General features: G+C 42.7%; 1 protein-coding gene across 3 annotated transcripts in view; it reads left to right on the top strand.

The window, feature by feature from the left end:
- The window catches only part of LOC147013357 (ras GTPase-activating protein nGAP-like), a 404833-nt gene extending 380944 nt beyond the window's left edge, over positions 1–23889 (top strand). Inside the window, exons 14-21 of one of the 3 annotated variants that reach the window (XM_085855118.1) lie at positions 1799–2104; positions 2193–2369; positions 2581–2797; positions 2931–3038; positions 4371–4478; positions 17361–17563; positions 19460–19557; positions 19799–23889. In XM_085855118.1, the coding sequence (XP_085711244.1) occupies positions 1799–2104; positions 2193–2369; positions 2581–2797; positions 2931–3038; positions 4371–4478; positions 17361–17563; positions 19460–19557; positions 19799–19950 (1369 nt within the window). In that variant the 3' untranslated portion in view covers positions 19951–23889. The remainder of the gene's footprint in view (positions 1–1798; positions 2105–2192; positions 2370–2580; positions 2798–2930; positions 3039–4370; positions 4479–17360; positions 17564–19459; positions 19558–19798) is intronic. The other 2 variants (XM_085855117.1, XM_085855120.1) reach the window with 2 other exon arrangements.
- The last annotated feature ends 1973 nt before the right edge of the window (positions 23890–25862 follow it).

The following is a 25862-nucleotide window of genomic DNA, read 5'->3' on the forward strand; positions in this document are numbered from 1 at the left end:
TTGACTCGATATGAGCCATACTACAACGGCTGATGCCCAGAACATAATTATAGAGAGTGGTGGCGGTGCAGTGGGCCAAGACACTGTAATGCAGGATGCTGAAAGCAGCAGCATTAAAGATTTGGATTATAATACCGTGTTCGCACACATAATCCCTAGAAGCAAGCCATTATTAATTACTGACAATTATGATCCATAGTAATGTTCAAACATTCGCATGAAAATATTTGATATAGCTCAGGCAGCAAGGAGCAAATTATCGGGCATCACGAGATGGCATCACGGTCGACCACGTGACCACCGTTGCCATGATAATTGCCACGACAGCACACACACACACACACACACACACACACACACACACACACACACACACACACACACACACACACACACACACACACACACACACACACACACACACACCGAGCTACGTCGGGCCAAATGCTTACACTGTGTTCACACAAATTTAAGTCATACCACAAGCCCAAAGATCTCAGATGTATTATTTAGTGTGGAGCTTTGACGTTCTCACTTAGATTTGCACACATCTCGGCTCTCGAAGCTTCAGATTTAGTCTGAAGTTGTTTCAGAAATGGCATTCGTTTCTGGAAACTAAGTGAGTCTCGTGAAAACTACCACGTCATGAATGGAGCGTCATTAAAGAAAATATATGTTGTTGTTCATCTTTCGGCTGCTCCCGTTAGGGGTCGCCACAGTGGATCATCCGTTATGATCCGCATACTGATTTGGCATAGGTTTTACGCCGGATGCCCTTCCTGACGCAACCCTGGTCCCCTCTTATGACACAGGGATAAGGATTGGGTTTCGCCATGATTCTGGGATGCCCTACACCCTCTCATAGCGTGGCCCAGTGCAGAGGTCCCGTCCTCAAGAGATCCTCCAACCTAAGCCTCCGAGTCGCCGGATTACAGGCGCACGCCACTACGCCCGGTTCATTAAAGAATATATATATATATATATATATATATATATATATATATATATATATATATATATATATATATATATATATATATATATATATATATATATATATATATATATATATATATATATATATATATATATATATCCCAGGTAGCCTTGACCTTCAGAGATGTGGTAATTTCGATATACTGTACTTGATAAAATCGATAACTGTGAATGAATGAAAAGAATGCTGATGATGTCAAAGTCGGCGTTTGATAAATTGATTCGAAGTTGATACATTTTACTCCAAAGGTCAGTCCTTTATTGTGCTGTTCATCAAAGCTCAATGGTGGTTTGTCAGAAGAAAAAGAAGAACTTACTTAATCCATCGTTTTACTGGCAGTGCAACACAGTCTGACAGGTGCACACCAAACACCTCTTAAAACAGCAACATTCTGGTTTGTCTCCCTTTTCTGGTTGTTTCGGTGTTGAGATTGCACAATGCAACAAAACAATAGAAATTGGAAATGACAAGGTGTTTGCAAACACTGTTGATAGCATTTACCTTTTTGACAAGTTCTGCTAACTGCCATGTACCACGAGTTCTGCTTTTTCTCCGATTATATTGATGATAAACAATCCTTTAATTACTGTATTTACATATTAATTTTGAACGTATTAGTCATGAAGCCACCATCAATTATAGTCAGTCTTGGTCCAATTCACGAGACTACATTTTCAGACCACATTGTTGTTCATTGCCAAATATTTGTCAGTTACCTTTTTCTTTGGAAACTGTGACTGGTATTTTTGCTGCTATTTAAAAACCTGTTAACGGCTACCTTTCACCTCCATCCTTTCTCAGTGGAGTCACTCGCCTACCATCACCGACACAAGAGAATCGTGAAGCTTTCTTCGTAACGCGTCCCGAACCGCCACCATTACCCTCTCCACCCGCACCACACAGCCACCCTCCCTCTGATCGTGATGGTGACGTGGGTGGTGGAAGCAGCAGTAGCCTCCACAGTGGTGGTGCTGACCTTGGTTCAGCCGATGAGAGCACTGGGCCAGGTGGGAAGCCATGGCCTAAAGCAGGATGGTCACAAACTTCTGGTGGTGGTTTGGCTCGCAGACCTGAACAGCTTGCATTGACCATGGCAGAGGTTGGCAGGTATGGAATCAATGGTTCGTTCTGGTCCAACAACCCTTCCCTATTTTCCCCCCATCTTACACCTGTAATTTTACTTCCCCTTCCCTAGGGATATTGGCCTCTCAGTTGCACCACCACCCCTGCTTCCGTTGTCCTTTCACAATCCGCTGTTTCAACTCGGCCTGCCGCCCGACTGCACCCGCGGCTCTACGTCCGGGTCGGTCACCGAGGGGACGTCTGGCCTCCGAGCCCCATTGCTCGATTTTCCTGCTGGCGATGGTGTCGGGTGAGCTTCTAGCTCAACCCAACCAGAAAACTTCACGCTAACTACTAACTTAACCGTTTCTTCTTGGCTTACTGCCCAACAAATGGAAGAAACTTGTGTACCACCTAGGTGGAGACACCTTTGTACAATATTTTCACATTACAATAGCCTCCTTCTCAAGCCATCATAATTTGGCTGTGACACCCTCCCTCTTGCTGTCCTCACTTTCCAGCACGGGGTTCACAGCTGGTGAGGAAGCTAACCGTGGTGGCGAGTATGCACGCCGGCAGACATTGCCCGACAAAAACCCCCCAATTGTCGCAGCTCGTTCACGCCGCCCTGAGCCACCATCACTTTGTCTTGGGCCAGGCACCACTTTAGCATCGTGTGCTGCATCCGGCCGTGTGCAGTGGGATGGGCCCAGTGTTGCTGAGGTGAGAAAGATTGAGGTAAATACTAATGTGGGAGAAATGGGGAAAGAGAAGGAAGCGATTGAATGGCACATAATTTACAGTTTGTGGTTGATGGAAAGAAAGACAGTCTCAATGCTATTGCTGAGACCTGCAGTTTATGGTGGTGCAGGGTGGATTTCCAGTGGGAGCTGGTGGAGCCAGACCTCGGCAACAATCTGCCCCCTCATATGGGGACAGTCCTGGCAGCCGTACCCGCACGGTATCCACTCGTCAACAGGTACGTTCTTGTCCCGTTTCCCATTTTCCTCATTTTGTCTGTTAACCCTTTGCCCTGAACTTGGTGCTTGGTACCTGAACAAAACGAAAAGGTCAGTTCATTATTGTCGTTGCATCCATTTTTGATCATCCACATAGCCGTTATGGATTGCAGGACAGTTCATTTGGTGGTGTATTCAACTCCATCTTGGCATCCTTATTTTTGCTTTTATAATTGGGAAGAGAAATGGAGTAGGTTCACATCGAGACCGAGTTGAAAATATATGGATGATCATTTTGTGATATTTCGAGCATAACGACAGTTCCTGCCACTTTGCCTGAATATTGTAACCACAGTTACCATGATGGTGGTTGAAACTCCATGCCAGGGAAGAGACAATCCCAAATCCACTCACTTCCTGCATTGTGTTTAAGTGATTCAGGGTTCCAAAATACATGTGTTGTACTGAAATTAAGAGGTGTTGCATACAATCTGACAACACCGGCAAAAAAAGGAGTTGCCATCCCATTTTAATTCATTCACAAAATGCCACCACGTGTGTTAGGAATGTAAAGCATGGATTATCAAGTTTATTTCAAAGCTGTCTCCTTTGCAATCAACCTGGGTAGCCACATCTCGTTGTGAGGAACTTTCATCAGGGACTTTGTGGTCTGATCGAGTTGAGAGATGGGAGATTAAAATAAGCATGCTTGTTCATTGTAGTTGTGGGGGGGGGGGGGTTGGGGGTGGGGAATGGTGAATGGAAACTTTTTTTTAAGTTGTGGGCAAAAAAAAAAGGTCAGTGACCCTCCGTCCACAGACTTGTTGATCACCTTTTATGATGCATGGTGTATTATACTTCAAAGTCAAAATAAATTTGCGTCATTTCGATACGCACACGCAAAATGGTGCTCCATATTTGGAGCATTACATAACACAGAAAGGTACGCCATCGATTTTAAAAAGGGACTACCCCATCCACTTTCACTCACTTGATGTCAGGATCTCACCCTTCCTTGAAAAGTGGGCTCTTGTGTGCTGCTGCATTGGATACATATTGAACTCCGGCTCTGGACTGCCTCCAGGAACCTGCTTTATTTGCACAGGAACCTACTTTATCAGCACATATTTTGATCGAAGGATGTTTTTGTTTTTTTTAACCGAACCATTTCATTTTTCGAGTAAGGTATTTTTGATCTGGCCATGTTATGTCGACCAAACCTGTTTTGTTTGTCGAATATTTGGATTGATCTCCACAATGGGCAAAAATTATCTCGGTAATGCCATCATAGTGTCCTGCTAAATAAAATCGACCTGTCCCGTCACTGGCCACCATCAATCTCACCTGCGCAGGCCTCAGTGTCCGCTCCGTCGCTTTCACCGGCCGAACGCACAGCGAGCTGGCTTATGAATGTGCAGTGTGAAGATGGTGAGCCCATGGAGCGGTGGCATGCAGAGCGGGTGAGCTGACCTTGCAGCAAAATGTCTGAGCTGCACAAACATTGCCGATGCTTGAACACTCCCGCTGTATTATGCTGTTCTTGTGTTAGCGTGCTGATTAATTATTACTTCATTGTTTTTTTATTTGTTGTGGTTGTGATACAATTCTCATTGTTTGTTACAACCATTGACATTATGTACACATGGGGGAAACAGTTAAGTATGCCTACAAAAATCATACTGTTTTGCAGAAAAAAAAAAATTCAATCTAGTTCTAAAAAAATTTCAAACGTCAATGAAGGAGCCGTCTATGCACAGGCTGTGTTTTAAATTAATCACTAGGCCAAGGCAATTTTGCACACCCAGCACGCACTGCATAGGAGTGTCAACTAGAAAAGAAAAAAAACCCACTTTCACCTGATCAAGACTTGGAGAAGGTAACTGTATAATTGTGTAATCCATTGGTGGACTGTTAGTATGGCATGTAGAAGACTTTGTGAAGCCTAAAGATGGCACTTATTGGGACTAGCAAAGAACCAGTCCTTGGAGACGAGATAACAATAATAATTGCATTATATATAGCACCTTTTGCCTGTGGATACAAGGCAGAGAGAGAGAGAGAGAGAGAGAGAGAGAGAGAGAGAGAGAGAGAGAGAGAGAGAGAGAGAGAGAGAGAGAGAGAGAGAGAGAGAGAGAGAGAGAGAGAGAGAGAGAGAGAGAGAGAGAGAGAGAGAGAGAGAGAGAGAGAGAGAGAGAGAGAGAGAGAGAGAGAGAGAGAGAGAGAGAGAGAGAGAGAGAATGGGAGAGCGTCCACGTGGAAGGGGATAAATATGTCTTCAGGTACTTTTGAAAACATTCAACTGTTGTATTTCTCATTGAAATTTGGAGTTTGCTCCAAAGTCTTGAGACAATTGATTGAAAGAAACGATAGCTTGCATTTTTGTGCAATTTATGTATAAGGGAAGGAGCTGTTGTAGATGAAATGAGTAGGGCGTTCTCTGCTGTGTAATTCCCCCAGAATTACGGATGGGATCATTTCCCCAAAATTGCAGATTATACAAGAGAGTTCATAGAACACCTTTCCTGACACAGTCTTGAGCAAAAAGAAATGGGAAGGGTGTTGAAAAAAATCACACATTGAAAACGGTCAAACACTTGGAACATGTAATTCAATCCTGAGAAATCTCCTCTCTCTCTCTCTCTCTCTCTCTCTCTCTCTCTCTCTCTCTCTCTCTCTCTCTCTCTCTCTCTGTCTCTCTGTCTCTCTGTCTCTCTGTCTCTCTGTCTCTCTGTCTCTCTGTCTCTCTGTCTCTCTGTCTCTCTGTCTCTGTCTCTGTCTGTGTCTCTGTGTCTCTGTGTCTCTGTGTCTCTGTGTCTCTGTGTCTCTCTGTCTCTGTCTCTGTCTCTGTCTCTGTCTCTGTCTCTGTCTCTGTGTCTCTGTCTCTGTCTCTGTCTCTGTGTCTCTGTGTCTCTGTGTCTCTGTGTCTCTGTGTCTCTGTGTCTCTGTGTCTCTGTGTCTCTGTCTCTGTGTCTCTGTCTCTGTCTCTGTCTCTGTCTCTGTGTCTCTGTGTCTCTGTCTCTGTCTCTGTCTCTGTCTCTCTCTCTCTCTCTCTCTCTCTCTCTCTCTCTCTCTCTCTCTCCCTCTCTCTCTCTCTCTCTCTCTCTCTCTCTCTCTCTCTCTCATAGACTATGAGGCCGTGGCCTCACACGGGGGAAAAGGGGCAAGGGAGGGCAAAAATTATCTTTGTAATTGTGTACCATGTAGTGCCAAGTGGTGGTGGTGGTAGAGGATGTTATAATTTTTTTTTTTTTTACCTGGGCAACGCTGAGGTTAAAGTACTCTTCACATGGGTAAATTTGTCCTCCTTCCCTTCTCCCTCCGGTCCCCAACAAAAAAATGAAGGGGCCTGTCAAAGCCTGTCATCGTGTGTGAGATTTCTAGCAGGAAGGGACATCAGGACGAATGGGGAGCAAGAGGTGGGAGCGGGATGTGAGTACGGGGAGGGGGTGTGGGTGAGGGGTTAAAGCACTCTATGTACAGGTAAATTTGTCTTCCTTTCCTTCTCCTTCTCACCCCAAATTTTTGGCAAGCATGACGACTAATTGGTCCATCAGTGAAGCAAAATTGGGATCCCCCTCCCCTAACCATACATTTTGGAGACTATCATTTTATATGGCTTAATGGTTAGGGTCTTGGGATCCTAGGATCCTGAGTTCAAATCCCACTCAGCTGTTGAATTAACACCAGGTGGGTTGACTCTACCTGTCATCCTTCCGAGGTCGGCAAAATGAGTGCCAACTTGCTGGTATACTGTGTGGGAGTGGTGACCCGTCCAAGATTGTGCTCAATAGCCAAGGAGTCTGCTTCAGCAGCACCAACACTGCACAGAGTATGGTCCCAATGGATGGATGGATAATATATATATATATATATATATATATATATATATATATATATATATATATATATATATATATATATATAACACCAAAAACCTTCCCGTGCACATCATGACTAGTTGACCACCATTTTTCAACTCATTCTGTCCTGCGTTTCAGGAGTGCATATCCTATAATTCAAACAAACAGACACGCAAACAAATGCTTCTTGAATGACGAACAACTCCACTGGTGAAATTGGATATCAACTTGGCTTCCACCAGACTGTTATCGACAGATTGGCTCGCAAACATCCACAAGCCAATGATGTTAAAGACAGGTCTTGATCTGGCCGACTCAAGGTGACCTCTAAACAAAGGAAATGGAACTTACAACAGGCTTGTGAGATATATATTATTTTTGTCACAAGTATAGTGTTGCAGCATGAATGGAATTCCTTTGGAGGTTATCCATGAGAACTGTCCAGAACTGGCTTTGTGTTGCTGATTATGAAGCCAGCAAACCGATAAGACACCGCCTTCACACCCCAGAACACAAAGCAGCTCACATGGCATTGTGCTTGGCATGTCAACAGTGGAATATCACTTCCTGGAGGTTGATCCATTGGTCTGATGAGAGCCAATTTTTTCTGCACAAGACTGATGGTAGAACTCTGGTTTGGCGGCAAATTAACACGGCCAATACACTCAAGAACATTGCAGAGTCCATCCATTTTGTGGTGGATCCATTATGATATATGACTGCCTGTTACGTTTGACAACCTGACCTTGTCACTGTGCAGTGTAACCCGTCAGGCGAAAAGTACTGTAGGGACATCTTGGATCGGGTTGTTATCCCACATTTTGACAACCACCCAGTTCTCCCAAGACCTGCATTCATGGAAGACAATGCCAGACCCCATCGTTCTCATTCATTTACCAACTTCATGTGAAAAATATGCCGCCAGCATGGAATTCTGATTTAAATCCAAGAGAGCACGTTTGAGACATTATTGGGTGTATAATGAATAAAATGACCCTCCTGTGCAGACTCTGGAACAGTCGGATGCTGCTTTACACTGGGAATGGCGACTCCCTTTGGAGTCTCTCCGATGGCTTCTTCGGGAGCTGAGGAGGAGGTTTGCAGCAGTCATTCGTCCTAATGGTGCTTACACCCATTATTGACCTTGTTATACATTCATTCAGTTGTGACATCATTGGATGTCCTTATTGACTGTTCTTGAGTACTACATGAAGGGATGTGTTATCAGCAGCCCCATCCTAACGTCAGCGTATTCTTTTGGTGTAAAACAGTGTCACTCCAGACATCCTCACTTTGTGATGAAAACCAACAATCCTCTGAATTAGCATATGCTCAAGTCATTTGTCAAACATATACTTTATTAATATATGGTTCTTTGTTTGATAAATGTAACACTGTCTGGATAATTTTCTTGGCTATTGCTATGGTATGATTGAGAAAAATGCAGCCCATGCTCAACTTTTTTCCATGTGTATATTGAACATGCCTGATGTTGGCTTAATGGTTAGGGTGGTGGGCTTAGGATCCTAGGATCCTGAGTTCAAATCACACTCGACTGTTGAATTAATACCAGGTGGGCTTGACTCTGCCTGTCATCCTTCCGAGGTCGGCAAAATGAGCGCCAGCTTGCTGGTATCCTGTGTCGGAGTGGTTACCTGTCCAAGATTGTGCCCAATAGCCCAGGAGACTGCTGAGGCAGCACCAACACTGCACAGAGTATGGTCCCAATGGATGGATGGATGGATGGATGGATGGATGGAAGAAGTATATTGAATTAGTTGTTAGACCAGCAATGCTGGCTTTGTTGCTGCAGAGTGTAGAGCAAGTTATCCAGCAAACTATCAAGTTTGAAACCCCCATGCAGGGCTACTCAGTTACGAGCTTCCTGAGTTATTTCCTCATCGGGAGGTGCTTTCTGGTTAGGTTTTATCGTGCCAATTTTCCTTGAGGATATGTTAAGGTAGCTGCCATTACTTGGTGGCTTTAAGGATGCCAGATCTCACAACATCCTTTAAAACATGTCAGCATCACCAACACAAGTATGAGGTTGTCCATCCTCTCAAGCAAAGCGAGTTACGAAAGGAAAGCGAGAAAACATTCGCCTCATCTCCAAGAGACATGCCAGGCGTCGACCAGATATTTCTGCTATTCTGCCTCAAAATTATTTGATACTTCGTTTGAAGGAAATTGAGAATTCCCAAAGCCCTTACCCCAACCAGGGGGTTTTAGTGATGGTTTGACGTGAATGTGCCATTTAAAAGCTTTACTATAATTTTAACAACTTTTAAAAATACGATTTATTTTTCAACTTGTTGGTGTACGGCTCTCATTATTTATTTATTTATTTATTTATTTATTTTATTCTACCTTCCAAGCCGATGAGCAAGTGAGGGGTGTTTTTTTTTTTTTTTTTCATTGTCATCCGCTGTTGAGAGAAGCAAATGGGTCAATTAATTTGCAGGGATTGCCACAAGTTTTGTCCTACCTGTGAAAGGACTTCATCTTCAACTGGAGGAGGGGTTTATTATCCCCATGGTTTTTGAAAAGAATGGGGGGAATATTGGAATTGGCTCCGTCCGTCTGTCCATCACACTTTCTCCTCCTCAAGGATTGTGCAGAAATTCACCAAACCTGGTAGTTTTGATCACCACTTGGCAAGAAGGTGCAATAACAGTATCATTTATATTTTTGGCCCCACCCCGGGGTGGGGGTCAAAAGGTGAAATACCAAAAAATGCAATTATGGGCACATTTTACACATTTTTAAAAATTAAACTTGGTACGTGCAATCAAGATTGGGGGACGCATGAAATATGTATCAATTTTTTGGACTTGACCCACGGTTCATACCTCAGGGTTGGGGACTTAGGGTCACAGGGGTCAGAACAAAAAAAACAACTCTAAATTTGATATTGGGTCATTTCTAGTGGACCTTTTTGCCATCTTTAAATTTTGCTTTTGGTGGGAAGTGTGAGGATTTGTGATAACGAGCCATCGACTTCGCTCTTGTTTTAAAAACATTTTAACATAAGTATCAACGGGCAAAGATAAAACAGTGGGATGATGACAAACGAATGCATCACAGCTCAAGGAGAGCAATTGCAGGAGAAGGACAGGAACACAGTTTCAGCTTATGTAGCAAAGCTTAGTAGTATAAATGTGAGAGGATCATGAGGTAGTGGTGGGCATCAGACATTAATCCTGCAGGGACGAGTTTGAGATGAGCGAATCAGGAAGATAGTTCCACAGACGAGAAAAGAGAGTAGAGAATGATCTGCTCCCACAATGAACCTTTTAAACAACGGAAATGACGCAATCATATGATGTGTAGCTGCTGAAGGTTTATTGTTCTTGCTAATCAGCTTATCCCACAATGTGGCACCTACCACATTGCAGAATCTGGGCCTGTTTGCCACTGTAGGTTGTGAGGCTCTGATCTCTCGCATTCCGACTAAAAAAGGCCTGTGGAATGTTTGTGAACCGTCCAGAGTCGAGGATTCTCCACTGTTAGTGGCAGAATATTTTAATTTTTAATCCATTGTTCTGAAGTGGCACGTTATCCACCTGTGCAAGGTCATATACGATGCGTACACCATCCACTTTTTTCATGGAAAAAAACCCTATTATCATATCTCTCTCTCTCTCTCTCTCTCTCTCTCTCTCTCTCTCTCTCTCTCTCTCTCTCTCTCTCTCTCTCTCTCTCTCTCTCTCTCTCTCTCTCTCTCTCTCTCTCTCTCTCTCTCTCTCTCTCTCTCTCTCTCTCTCTCTCTCTCCCTCTCTCTCTCTCTCCCTCTATTAAAGAGGGGGGGGGAGGGGTTGCTGTCTGTAATGGAATGCTTCTGTGCTGACCCACTTCCACTCTTGGAAGTGCTGCTTTGATGGACTCTCCAAATACCCAAGACCTTGTTTTGTTGAAAAAGCAGTCCAAGATTTGGGGTTATGTTTCACTCTGCATGTGTTCAATGTTCAACTGATCTGTGCACATGCTTGCTGTACACTATAAAAGGAGATCATTATGAACATACAAAGGTCTCACCTTTTGCGTCCTCCATTTTTTCCCGAGATTAATCAAATGTAACGAAGTGTTTTTACCCCCCCCCCCCATTTTCAGAATCTCATCCAATCAGGTCTTGGGTGTTTTGCTCGGCCTACAGCTGGGTGTTCGAAAGCGATTCACACAAGTCTTGTTTACAAGCTAGGTCCACCTTATAGACTTTATTGACCTGCTTCGACAGCAGAGAAAGATCAGAGCGGCTGAGTGACGGCATTGCCTGCACCAACCACCCGCACGCGTGGAAACCTAGGATCTTTTGTTTTCCATGAGGGACACTGGATTTCCACTAATGCTTAAATACTCAAATGGTGACATTCAAACTCGGTGCCAGAAGGCTTTTAGTTGTGAGCCAAGCTGTCTTTATAAGAATAATTGCCATTCACCGATTAATCCAGGCAAAGAATCCGTTTAAGTAAAGATATTTGCATCGGTATGAAAATGGGTGATGGTTGTTTTTTGTTTTGTTTTGTTAAAGGCCTGTCCATCCGATGGCATTTATTAAGTATGCAAATATGCTGGAATGCAAATCACCCCACCCCCACCTCTTAAATCCAGGAAATTATGCTTCATGCCCCTTCCCTCTCCTTACTCCCATCTCCTCACAACCTTCATTCCATTATCTCCCCACTTCTTGCACACTCCCCTGCCTACTTCCATTTTCTCATAATCCTCCCTTCTCTTCCTTTTTCCAATTAAAATTTTCTTAATTTGGCCCCGTCTCCACCCTGCCTCTCTGCTTATCTAATAAATAGTTTGGTTGGTCCCTGTCATGGCATTGTGGCAAAGACCTGAAGCAGGCAAGTTGTGTTTAAAAACTTTTTTTTCATGCTTGATGTTGAGAATTGTTCATGTGTTACATAAACGTTGAGTGCTTTTATTCCTCTGATAATTTGTTTCAAATGATAAAGTATTAAAATTAATTCAAACAATGAAACGTTTCTGCACTATTGAAACCTCTGAGCAGACGCAAGATAGACTTTGGTGAATTGGAGGTCTTTTTCCACGTGCAAATCAATGAGTTGCGTGACCATTCCAATGGCTAATCAAATTCCTTGGAGCACAATTTAAACAGTTTTATCAATAGCATACGGGTTTCCCTCCAACACTGACTGTTCGGACTTCTTATTTGCTCACAAGCCACGGTTTGTTTTGGATGAAATACTATCCCGTGGTGTATCTCTGAAAGCCAGTGTCATTCACGGTTGGTTTCTGGAGTCAGTGCTGTCTTCATATTCATCAATGGCATGTCTTCCTCAATGTTAAGCCCCAATGTATCACTTTACAGATGGCTCCAATCTGTGAGTGGCACTTCCACACCTCTTTGCCAAGCAGGCTGCAGCAGCATCCCTCTCTGCTGATCTGGAGAAACCTACAACTGGTCATTTACTTGCAACATGTCTTTCAGTGCAATAAAGACATTCACTATTTGTTCCTCCAAGAAGGACTAGCAGGCAAATCACTCAATTTACTTCTCATGTGATCAGTCTCTGGAGCTCCAGGTCTTCACTATCAGCTGCAAACAGTCCTGAGCAGATCATGCCTCCAAAGCCTACCACCTCCTTAAAATTTTCGACTTGGCAAATTCCTTTCACTGCCATCCTCAACTTATAACTGTGTGAAAGCTTTCATCCAGAATCTCATGGAATATGGCTCCCCATTGTGGACTGGTACTGATGCTTCCCATTTTGCCCCCTTGAGCCCTTGTAATATATGTCGTCCGTGTCATCGGAATGTCGCATCAGGAAGCTGTCTCAGGGTCTACTTCTTGCTCACCATTGACAGGTTTAGTGGTCTTGCAGATGTTTATTGATTTTCAGTGTCTCTATTCTGGTCTTGCACGTCCTGCTGTCTCACCTCTCCACTGTGCCGCTGATCCTTCCAGTCAATGGTTTTTCCAGAAACCATTTCCTTGTTACCCTCAAGTCGAAACCCAAAGCTCAACTCCATTCTTTCATTCCTCTCTTTTCCCACCTCTGGAAATTTCTTCTTGAGTCCATTTCCTCGAGTTCTTCCCTCCATGATTACAAGTCTGCTTCCCACTGCCATGCGTCTTTCGTTTCCACTACAGAGCTTCATTACACCTGCTTTGAGACCCTGTTCCAACCCTTCTCCTGCAACTCCTCTCTTCGTGCTGTGGAGAGTCTTTTTTGTTGTTATGCTTTTTCATTTTGCCCCGTTTTGGCTCTTGATCCAATGCCCCCAGAACGTTCTGCTCTACCATTAACCTTGATACCTGTACAAAAACAAAAAAAACAACCCACACTTCAATTTAATGTAAATGAGTGATCCTTGAATCTCTAAGTACAGAGGAAGTGTAATCCAGTCATTGTTTTCTTTCACTTCCTTTTGTGACATTCTTTATTTTTACATAGCTAAATTTGTAATTAATTTGATAGCTTCATAAAGCATACCAACAACTTAAAAAAAAAATAAAAAAAACTATGTACAATGCCTTCAGAAAGTATTCACACCCCTTGAATTTTGTTACATTTTGTTGTGTTACAGCCTGAATTTAAAATGTATTAAATTGAGATTTTTTGGTCACCGATCTACCCAAAATGCAATGTTTTGGAAATTTTTACAAATTAATTAAAAATGAAAAGCTGAAATGTCTTGAGTCAATAATTATTCAACCCCTTTGCTGTGACGCTCCAAATTGAGCTGAGGTGCATCAAATTTCCTTTTATCATCCTTGATATGTCTCTACAACTTGATTGGAGTCCACCTGTAGCCAATTCAATTGAATGGACATGATTTAGAAAGGAGCGCACCTTTCTATATACGGTTCCCACAGTTGACAGCGCATGTCAGAGCAGAAACTCCACCATGAAGTCCAAGGAACTGTCCGTAGAACTCCGAGATACAACTGTGATGAGGCACAGATCTGGGGAAGGGTAGAAAACAATTTCTATTGTTGAAAGTTCCCAAGAGCACAGTGAACTCCATCGTTAAGAAATGGAAAGAATATGGAACTACCCAGACTCTTTCTCGAGCTCGCCGTCTGATGAAACCGAGCAACTGGGCAAGAAGGACCTTGATCAGGGAGGTCAACAAAAATCCAATAACCACTCTGACAGAATAACAGAATTCCTTGTCTGAGATGGAAGAACCTACCTGAAGGTCAACAATCTCTGCAACACTTCGCAAATCTCGGTTTTATGGGAGAGTGGCCAGACGGAAGCAACTTCTGAGAAAAATGCACATGACAGCATGCCTGGAGTTTACAAAAAGGCACGTGAAAGACTGAGAGCACGAGGGAAAAGATTCTGTGGTCTGATGAGATGAAAATTTAACTCTTTGGCCTCAATGTAAAGTGCTACGTGTGGCGGAAACTGAGCACAGCTCATCACCCATCTAACACCATCCCTACCTTGAAGCATGGTGGTGTCAGCATTATGCTTTGGGGATGTTTTTCAGCGGCAGGGACTGGGATACTTGTAAGGATAGAGGGAACAATGAATGGAGCCAAATACAGGCAAATCCTTGAGTATAACCTGCTTCAGAGTGCAAAAGGCCTGAGACTGCGGTAAAGATTTATATTTCAACAGGACAATGACCCCAAGTAAGCCTGGTGTTGGCTTAGCGGTTAGGGTGGTGGCTTGGGATCCTAGGGTCCTGAATTCAAGCCCCGTAGGCCGCTGAATTAATATACACCAGGAGGTTGACTCAGCCTGTCATCCTTCTGAGGTCGGCAAAATGAGTACCAGTGTACTGGTAAGGGGGACACTGCATCAGCGGCATTGCCGCGTCCCAACCAATGATGCAACCAACAGCCACAGGCTGCACTCAATAGAGAGAGAATGACCCCAAGCGTGCAGCCAAAGCAACATGGAATGGCTTCGGAACAAGAATGTGAAAGTGCTGCAGTGTCCCAGCCAAAGCCCAGACTTGAATCTCATTGAGAATCTATGGAAAGACTTGAATATTGCTGTTGACCGACGCTCCCCATCCAACTTGACAAAACTTGAACAAATCTGCAAGGAAGAATGGGAGAAAATCCCCAAATACAGATGTACAAAGCTGATACACACATACCAAAGAAGACTCGAAGCTGTAATCGCTACCAAAGGCACTTCTACAAAGTATTGACTCAGGGGGTTGAGTACTTATTGACACAAGACATTTCAGCTTTTCATATATAATCAATTTGTAAAAAAGAAATTCCAAAAACGTGTTTTCATTTTGGGATTACGGGGCATTTTGTGTAGATCGGTGACAATTTTTTATTTTCTTTAATCCATTTTAGATTCAGGCTGTAAGACAACAAAATGTGACAAAAGTCGAGGGGTGTGAATACTTTCTGAAGGCATTTTATGTATCTTCATCAAACGTAGCTTGTGTGCACGCACAGACGATATGAAGCAACTTCAATTCGATGAACCGTGGCAAATGTTATAAACATGACAGCTGCATGGAAGCTTATTTAACAACTTAAAATACATATCCTTGAATAAATATCGAAGTTGATTTCTTCAACATAAATGGATTGTTGTGATGAGCTTTACTCGCACATTTATACCCCTGCAAACGTGAAATCATCTAAAGGCCAGCAACCAAGTCTATTCGAGTCAGACTCTGTTAGGCTTCTTCATGATAAAGCTATCTTGAGTGGAAGAGCACTCTAATCATTCAGCCTAATTGCTTACATGCTTTTCAGGTACTTTAACACACAATATGTTCATCTGTGCATCACTTGGGTCAGCTGACCAAGAGAATAGCCTACCTTTGAGTGCCATCTCGCCGGTAACACCAGTATCGGCGAAGAACGAAACGTCTGTTATTTATTACCTCCGCCACCGAAGGTGGAAGGAAGTTATGTTTTCACCCCTGTCTATCTGTCTGTTTGTTACTTGCAAAATCGAAGATTTTTCAAGTATATTGGTCAGTCGATTTTGTTATTCTGTTTGTTTGTCTCTGTTTGTCTGTTTGTTGCTTACAGGTCACAATTTTTAACCGATCTTCATGAAACTTCACCCCATGGTAGAGTTTGTCATAAGCAAGGAGCCGATTGTTTTTGAGGTCAAAAGGTCAACAAAGGCCAAATGTCAACAACTAAAGTGGTATTTCTAAAATCCTCAATTTTCATCTGATTGACTTGAAATTTGAAGAGGAGTTCTATTTCAGGTTACTGAATTCAACCAGCCAATTGTTTTTGAGGTCAAAATTGACTAAAAGGTCAACATAGGCCAAAGGTCAACAACTAAGCTGGAATTTCTAAAATCCTCAGTTTTCATCACATTGACTTGAAATTTGAAGAGGAGTTGCATATTAGGTCACTGAATTCAACCACCAATTATTTTTGAGGTCAAATTTGCTTAATGGATTTTGCAAGTCTCGTGATTTGCATGACGTCTTCTTCTTGTTTGTGTGTTTGTTTGTTTGTCAATCGCCTACAGGTCACAATTTAAAATGATCTTCACAAAACTTCACCCACATGGTAGAGTTTGTCATTGGCAAGAAGCCTATTGTTTTGGAGGTCAAAAGGTCAACGTGAGCCAAAGGTCAACAAATCTGTCAAATTTCTAACATCCTCAATTTTCATCCGATTGACCAGAAATTTGAACAGGATTTTCATGTCAGCTTACTGAATTCAACCACCAATTATTTTTGAGGTCAACATGGAGCAAAAGGTCAACATCGGCCAAAGGTGAATAACTTAGTTGAGATTTCTAAAATCCTCAATTTCCATCCCATTGACTTGAAATTTGAAGAGGATTTGCATTTCAGATCACTGAATCAACCACCAATTATTTTTGAGGTCAACATAGGCCGAATTTCTAAAATTGACAATTTTCATCTGATTGACTTGATATTTGAAGAGGAGTTACTTATTTGGTCATTGAATTCAACCACCATTTATTGTTAAGGTCAAATTTGTTTTATGGATTTTGCAATTATCGTGCTCTGCACGAGGTCTTTTTCTTGTTTGTTACTTGGTGAAAAACAATTTTGCCAGGTATGTTGGTCTGTTGTGTTAGTCTGTCATCTGTTTCTTTGTTTTTCACACGATTTTTGGCCACAGTTTTCAAGCAATCGTTCTGAAATTTTCTGAGAATTCTGGATTCGGATCTGTATTTTTTTTTTAATTTTTAAATGATTCTTCACTATTGAGAGATGGAGCAAAAACGATATTGCATGATATCTCAAAAAGCTGTTGATGGATTCGGATGAAACTTGATGGACATGTTGTGTGTGTGACATGGACTAAGTGATTCGATTTTGGTGAAGATCCAAATCTGGATCCGGATATGAGAATTTTAAAAGTGATTCTTCACAATTGAGAGATGGGGCCAAAGACGATATGAGGCATAATATTTAAAAAATGTATTGTGCCCGATATGTTCTCGTGGAGCAGGCGTTGCATGGTGAAGGTATGCGCTCTACTTATTGCCCTTCTAGTTTATTTAGTTTTGCTCTCATCTTTTGCAGTATGAGCAAGAGATTGCACAGCTAAAGGACCAACTGAGCACGTCTCATCAAATGATGGAGGAGTACGAGAGGCGGCTACGGATGCAGGAGGAGCAGATTCAAAGGTTGACGCGAGAGTATCAAGCACGTCTCACACGCAGCGACGAAGCCCTGCGCCGGCAGCAAGAAGATAAAGACAGCCAGATCAAGGCAATCGTTGCACGGTCAGCAAGAATTTATTTTCGTGTCTGTGTGTGTGTGTGTGTGTGTGTGTGTGTGTGTGTGTGTGTGTGTGTGTGTGTGTGTGTGTGTGTGTGTGTGTGTGTGTGTGTGTGTGTGTGTCTGTCTTCTTTATGCAATCCTCTACTTTTCTATTCGAATATATAAATTTTACTTGCTTTCAATGAACTGTCTACATATTACCTATGCAAAGTGGCAGCATTCCCAAAGGAAACACACTCGTCCACACATTTATTGTTTGCATAACAGATGGTTGAACTTATTTACTGCAATGGTTCAAATTTTACTTGAACCGATTTATAACTTAACCTGAGTACAACCTTGACAGATAATCATCACCATATGATGCAACGGGTTGTTTGTAAATTTCAACAGGCTTGTTTTCGTGACCAGAAATTTCGTATCTCTGTGTTTTTTCCCCTCTTTCTTATCCCTTGCTTTCTGCCGTCTTTATTTTCAGCACATATATTAAAGCAGAAAACAGGTTATTGTGGGTCATGGCTACCAACACTATCGAGACAAATTCTCTCAATTGTTAATCGACATACATGACTGAATTTTCGATACAGAAGTTCAGGTAAATCTTGAAACACCCTTAGAAGGAGCATTAAATCGTCCTATCACTCACAGCCCCATACAGGATAGGTCGTAATGCAGCGTCCTCGGCATGAGAACATCATTACGTTCTCGACCTGTGCTGGCCCGGACAGCTCGAGAGTGGGATTTTTTTTTTTCCACATCATCAAAACCATCATAAAGCACTCAAAAAAGATTGAAAGTATTGGTTCATAAATGGATACACTTTCGAAACTCAAGAACCACAATTATTCGATCTATATTCCATCTTTGTCACAAACAAGTGTCCTTGTTGAGGAATGTCATGGCTCGTTTCATTGACCTTTCTCAAGTCACGCAAACGTGTCAGCTAGCCACATGGTATGACATTCAAGTGCTAATGAAATAACAAATACAACAATGAAGGAAACGTTTATTTTCCTCGTTTAACATTTGAAACAGTATCAAGGTGTGCAAAACCCCATATTGATGGTGAAACGTACGACACTGGAGCCTGGTGTTGGCTTAGCGGTTAGGGTGGTGGCTTGAGATTCTAAGGTCCTGAGTTTGAGCCCCATTGGTTGCTGAATTAACACCAGGGGTTTGACTCAGCCTGTCATCCTTCCGAGGTTGGTGAAATGCGAACCAGTGTACTGGTAATAGGGGCACTGCATCAGTGGCATAGCTGTGCCAATGAGCAATGATGCAACCAGTAGCCAAAAAGGCTGTACACAAAGGGACTACACTGTGAACATTTCCATGAGGTGGATATCAGTTTGTGGATGGTCACAATATATATATATATATATATATATATATATATATATATATATATATATATATATATATATATATATATATATATATAATACTTACATTAGACCTCACTTGTTTTGAGATACATGTATACACACACACACACACACACACACACACACACACACACACACACACACACACACACACACACACACACACACACAGTTATGTTCCATATTCCAATGTACAACCATTTGCAGAACATTTGAAAAATGCCTCATACATTTCTGGAAAGGCTGCATGCAAAACACCTAATTTTTGATTCATTTCACACCTTGATTTCAGGTAATCTATAATTAACAGCTGAAATACTGAGATTGATCGGTATTTGTGAATACCAACTAAGGTTTCGCCATGCTTTCAATTTCAAAGCTTTTCTATTTCACTGGCTTTGTCTCATTCTTCTTTAACTCACTGGTTTCATGATGGAAAAGCTGTTTGGTGAAAGAAAGCCTTTGCTAATGAAGCAAGAAACGATCAGAATGATGCAACTGTTTGGTCTGCAGGCTACGTGTGGTGGAGGATGAGCTTAAGAAGGACCATGCAGAGATGCAGGCCATTGTTGAGTCCAAGCAGGACATCATCCTTGCGCAGGTAGCACACGGTACATGACGTCTGCTTCTTGACACATCTTACGAAGATTATATGCTGTGCCGGCCTCGTGTTTGAGGGTGATGGGTAATAATGTCCTTGTGACAACACTGTAGTGAAGATGTGTTATACCAGCTGTCAATTATAGCTTGTGTGTAACACAATGAGCAGATAAAACAGTAAATGCTCGCTTGGTGTGCAAACTGATGCATTGTCCCAGAGTGTGCATGACATGGCGCACTGCCTGCGTACAGAATCAAAAGATGCATTCGCTGGAGGAAGCAAATGGCCGCCTGCTGAGCGCGCTGACGCAGCTGAAGGAGCGCTACAGCAGGCAAACACGCAACGGGCTGTCGGGCAGCGCACAGCCACCCAAGCTTTCTATCACCGAGAACGGAGAGTTTAAGAACAGCTCGTGACATCATATCGGCCCTGAATCGTGCTACGACTCGAAGACTTGGGCACCCAGCACTTATAGACTCGCAAACTTGCTGTTTCAACAGTTTGCAACTGTGACGATATTGAGGGTTTTGAAATTTTTGAAAGCCGCGAATGTTAACAGGGCTTCCCCTCTCTCTCGTTTTGTTTTCCAAATGGCTTTGCGTGATTGATCACAACTGACTCAATCTCGGAATCTCCACTTGGAAATGATGCTGCAGGGACCATTATTCTTCCACAAGTCTTGTTTTCAAACACCTCAACTGAATGTGGACCAACATGAACTTTTAACTGGCTGCAAACCCCTGAAATACAAACCACTATATTGATCAAAATAGCACATAACATACTGATTGGGTGACAAGAATCTCACATGAACTGCACATATTATAGCTTTCTGGGTTATGCTAGTGAAGATATCTAAGCAGTTATCGATGCATGGAGCGAGTTGCGTTTCTGAAGTCAAAACCACTGGATGGTTTCAAACAGATTGGCCAATGATGGAATGGATATGTTTGTTTGGAGCCATTGTGACATGGTGTTTGTGCAGTAAGAATCTGCAAGATCTGAGAGAGAATCATCCAGTGAGCCGGAAGTCGAAGGCAAGGGTGGAAGATGCAGATGTCGCTTTGGCAGCAAATTCCTCTGTGGTGGCCCAGGCCCTCCGAGGGATGTGAATCTCAAACCCGAAACATACCACTCGCTCCATGACCAGGGTGAGCAGGAGAGAAGATGAAAAATCACGATCATAAACATCGGATCCGGAGCTTCACCGACCATTGGGATGAGCTGATGAATAACCTTCAGGTGGTCCTTGTCGGTGACCCCGTGCATAGACTTGTTTGTTTTTCGTCTCAAAACCATGTCCAGTATTTCTTTTAGAATCCGCCATGACAACTTTGATACCCGTTCCTGCAAACTTTTTAACTTGTTTGCCTTCCCCTGCTCCTGTGAAGAATCAGTGCCAGCCAGAATGTACGAAGCAAACAGGGTACCGGACAAGGTTCTTCCTGACGACAAGGGAAGGCGAAAGCATTTCCTTTGTCCGTTTGTTTTACCACTCTTCTTTCTGAACCACATTTGAACGTGCAAATGAAATGACCATATTTATTACCGTATTACCTTTTGCATCCTTTTCAGCACAAATGGTGTTCTTTCGTCTTCTTTTTTTAACGCAACTTGTGAATGGAATTTTAGACACGATGCATCTACGATCTCGACTGCTACAATGCAGTTTTATTTGCACTTTTTAAATCCATGAGCATTATACTTCCGAGTTTTAACGCGCGCCTTTTCCGCGGTAACATTGTAAATAATTATTTTTGTTAAGCATCGACCTTCCAAAAGAAACGAAAAGCCATCTCATTTCCCTCACCTTATACCTCATCAGCAGCAGAATTGAAAAAATATGGATAGTTTGAATATATACATGTATATATATATATATACATATATATATATATATATATATATATATATATATATATATATACATATATATATATATATATATATATATATATATATATATATATATATATATTCGTAAACCAATCACTTTTTGCTATGTTTGGGCAATAGCCCATAACCTTGCATGTAATTCAGTTACTTTTCGTCGCTGCCTTAATTTAAACCGATACTACCGATTTACATTGTATTTCTCGACCCTCTGTTTTATTCCCGAAACGTGTACAGGGTGAATCGAGTGCAATGTCGAACATATTGTGACCACACGGTAAATGACACATTTTGTGTCATGCAGCCTCTGCTATGGACCGAATAGCTGCGTGTTGTCAACCTGAAGTGACGATCTCAGAAGACCCGAGTAGGTACGAAGCAATATGTGTAGGTGGGGGGCTACCTGGCTGGTTAGCATTCTGGTTGCACACGTCCTCGCCTCTGAAGGCATTTAGCTCGAATTAACCCCTGAATGGTTAGTCACCTGCTGGTTGCCTTATCGCTTGTCTAGGTATGACACCAGGCAGTGGCAAACATAGGGTGCAGTGTCCGGGTCATCTAACGGTGGAGTCAAGTGGCGTCGAAGCATTCTGCGTACATGCACATGTCCATGCTTTATCTGTGCAGGCAGTAATGAACTGCCATGTAACACCGCACCACCTTGCCCCGTCTAATAATTCATGATTGCACAATCCTTCGCCAAGCCTTTATCTTGGCAGTGACAGCAGTCGCAATGCAGGAAATGTCCCTGAGAGAGGACTCTAATTAAAAACCTCATTCAGGCACCAACCAAATCCTATGGGTTTGCATGAGATTTGGGCACTATCTCCATGATCAGATTCAAAGTTTAACGCCAAGCGTAAGTCCCAAAAGTTAATGAGCTAAACCTACACGAGCAGATGGGCCATCCTGATTCATCTTCTCTGATGAGCCCTCTTGGACCGGCTATCACTGATGTGCCAGGTGCCTGTTTCAGAAGAACATTCAGCCTCGCTGACACACTCATGGCTAATTTGAAACGCAGCTGCCTCCCGAACATTCGTCCTTTCTCAAATTCCTCTGCATAATGCAGCCAGGGGCAGAGTGGTGGGGGAGGGGGGCAGACGTTTCATATTTAAACAGCACAGCTGTACAGAAGTGGGGCAAATGTCAAGTTGATGGAGATGTCATTTTCAATTCCGATTGCTGGAGCGAATCGGCATGCATCTCGTGAGGCATATGCTTGGCCATCGAGGCAGCCTGAATTTTAAACTCGCTTTGATAATACCACAGACCATTCTCAACATCATGGCTGAAAGGGATGATGTATATGATGGAAAGGGGGAGGGGCGAGGAAAAGGTGGTCTGCAGAATACAAGCTCTTAATGTTTTGAGTAAGGTGCTTTGGCAGCCTTCTCATGAGCGTTCTGCACTAATTATAACTGCAAGCTTCCGACAGCTCATATTTGCCATCTGTTTGCACCCGAAGAAGAATCCCAAGCTTTTTAGCTCAAACGCCGCTTTGACATCATGTTGCAGCCATGGCACCTTAACTCCAACTTCAGGGACCCGGCTCATGCAACGTTCCGACAAATTGGACCTGATTGCCTGAAACGTGCCCCACCAACGTCTGCTGCGATGACTTTAAAAGTTTTCGATGAAAAATAATATCGTCAAGCCGTTTGATCAGTGCAGCATCATTTTTAAAACAAAATATTTCACCCTTTCTTAGTTTACGCAGAGTCGAATCAGGTTTTTGTTTCTTTCAAGTGCTTTGTTTCCTGATGTGCTTTTTCTCGAGGACCGTCAGTTCGTGCTCTCGCATTGGGATTTGCTATGTAATTAAACATGTCATGCGCTGCTTGATTTTATGCTTTCATCGAGTTGGTTTTTGGTTACATATTGCGCACGGAAAAGGATTGATTGTGATGGTGCAACAACATTGACGGATTGGTGGGTGGGGGCCGCATTGCACAATTCTGTATCTGTGGACATTGTAATAATAGCTAATGCTGATTTATGGGTCTCATTATGTACACCGCTCTCATTTGGCCTTTGGAAATTTCATGTAGCTGGGGGTTGAGACCACCCTCGCCGGTGGCTAAGCGCTCCGACTCCATGGTGGTGGGATCTCCAGTTTGGGTTAAAATCATGTCATCTCCCCATGCCCTATTCATGATTATGCATATTTGCTATCTTTCATATGTGCCACACATCTCCATATACACATATATGCATAGGATATAAGCCGTGGCTTTAAATTTTTTTTTACTTTTTTTCCCCAATTACACAATACCATCGCTTTGTTTCATCTGCTTATAACACAACATTATCTGGAATTCCTGTGTATCATAAATACATGTACATATAAATATTTGTACAGAACCAGAGGGAAGACAAAACATTCCCGCTGAGCGTTGCCTATATTGTATCTCGGTCTTAAATGAATTAAAAGTGTTATTCTGTTGCATGGCTTTGTCCATTGAGATCTGCTCATGGCGCATGGAACCAGATTCCTCAACAACACTGATCAGGGGATGCTGCTGGAAGAGAATCGTTAAATGCGTCTCGGTGCCCGTATATTGCACGCCTAAAACATGGTTCCGTTTCACAATGGAATCCAACCGCCTCTCTCCCAGTGCTGCAACTAAATGGAAAATCAATTTTGCTGCCTGTCTGAGTGCAACTCTCTGTGGAAGGTTTTGCATTTGGACATCAAGGTAAGGGCTTTGGGGGGGGAGGAGGGAGAAGTGAGGGGAGTAGTGGAGACGGTATATTTTTCGTGGTCTCCAGGTGGGCCAAGAATCATTTCACCATGCAATGAAGTGCTTGGAAATCCATAAATAGATATGACGGGGCCTCGGATGCTTTCAGCCCAGGGAATTGCAGGGTATGCTCACTGTAAGGAGGCAGCCACAAGCCAGTCAGGTCTTCCCCTGGCGCCAAATGAAATCTCAGGCGGGATGTGACATCGGAGATCGGTTTTGCATGATCTGAGCATGCTGTGCCGGGATGCTTTTCACGCTTGGTTTATCAAACGCTGCGCTGCAAAGTTTCGCACGAAAGTTTGACACTTTAATCCCGTTGGAGGCCAAAACAAAAGGCTTTCCACAGATGCAGCTGGCAATTCTCGTGTGGCTTAAACCTTCAGGAACTTTAAGCGGTCCACTTCACAAGACTTACACGTACACAGCCACAACTGTGCCTCAGTAACTTTACTCTTGTTCTGAGTCATGATAAGTGTCGATACTCAGTCACACGGATGCTGCAAATCATAGCGGATGTTCAGTACATGTGATGCAACCCCAGGCAGGTGTTCCATACGTGTGATGCGATTCCAAGTGGATATTTGATCGCGGATAAATATTTTGTCCATATGATGCAACCTCTGGTGGATGTTCCTCTCTTGATGCAATTCCAAGCGCATTTTGTAGTGGATGCTCCAAACTTGTGATGCAATTCCTAATATGTTTTGTATTTAAACGAACATTATGTGATGATATGGTTACTGAAAAAGGATTCGTTTTTGCAATTGTGCTTTAGTTCTTTCTGCAAGGCATGGCACCATCGAATGCCTGCTTGCAATATAGTGGGGCAACTTAGCTAAATATAGCATAACAATTGTGCATTTTGTGAGGAAAGCACCAAATTTGGCACACTAGTAGCCGATCATATTATGAACAGATTTGGATATGGGGCCATCTCAAATTTTTGATGGCAGTGGAAAATGGCTGCTACAGCCATCAGCAGCTGAATTTGAGATGGCCCAATATCCAAATCTGTTCATAATATGATAGGCTACTCTTGTGCCAAATTTGGTGCTTTCCTCACAAAATGCACAATTGTAATGCTAAGTTGCCCCACTATATACCAATGCCAGAAGTTTAAATAATGAGAGATGGAAGAGCTTGAAGCCAAAGTAGATAGCGAGGAGTACGAAATAGTTGTAGTGAGTGAGACATGGTTTAAGGAGGAGAGTAACTGGAGGACAGAATTAGAAGGCTTCAAGGTGTGTTGGTGTGATAGGAAGGAGAGAATAGAAGGAGTAGCAATCTGGGTAAAGGACAACATTGCATCAAGAGAAAGGGGTGACATTAAGGAGGGAATTAATGTGGAGGATTCTGTGTGGGTAGAGATTAGAGATTGTAAAAACAGTAAGATACTGGTGGGATGCTTTTATAAGGCTCCGGTGTGAAAGAAGAGGAGAAAGGAGGAGAACATGAAGAATTCAAAAGGGCATGTAGTAAGGGAAGAGTATTGATTATGGGGGATTTAACTTGCCAGGGATAGAATGGGTCCAGGAACAGGGAAAGGGCAGAGCGGATGAGGATTTCCTCGTTTTAGTCCAGAATTGCTTTTTCACTCAGTTTGTAGATAAGCCCACGAGGGGGAGTGCAGTATTAGACCTCCTTTTAAGTAAAGATTCCAATATGGTGGAGGAGG

Source organism: Eptatretus burgeri, chromosome 14 (genome assembly GCF_056783735.1).
Source record: "Eptatretus burgeri isolate ZD-2024b chromosome 14, Ebu_testis_v1, whole genome shotgun sequence".
NCBI lineage: Eukaryota > Metazoa > Chordata > Myxini > Myxiniformes > Myxinidae > Eptatretus > Eptatretus burgeri.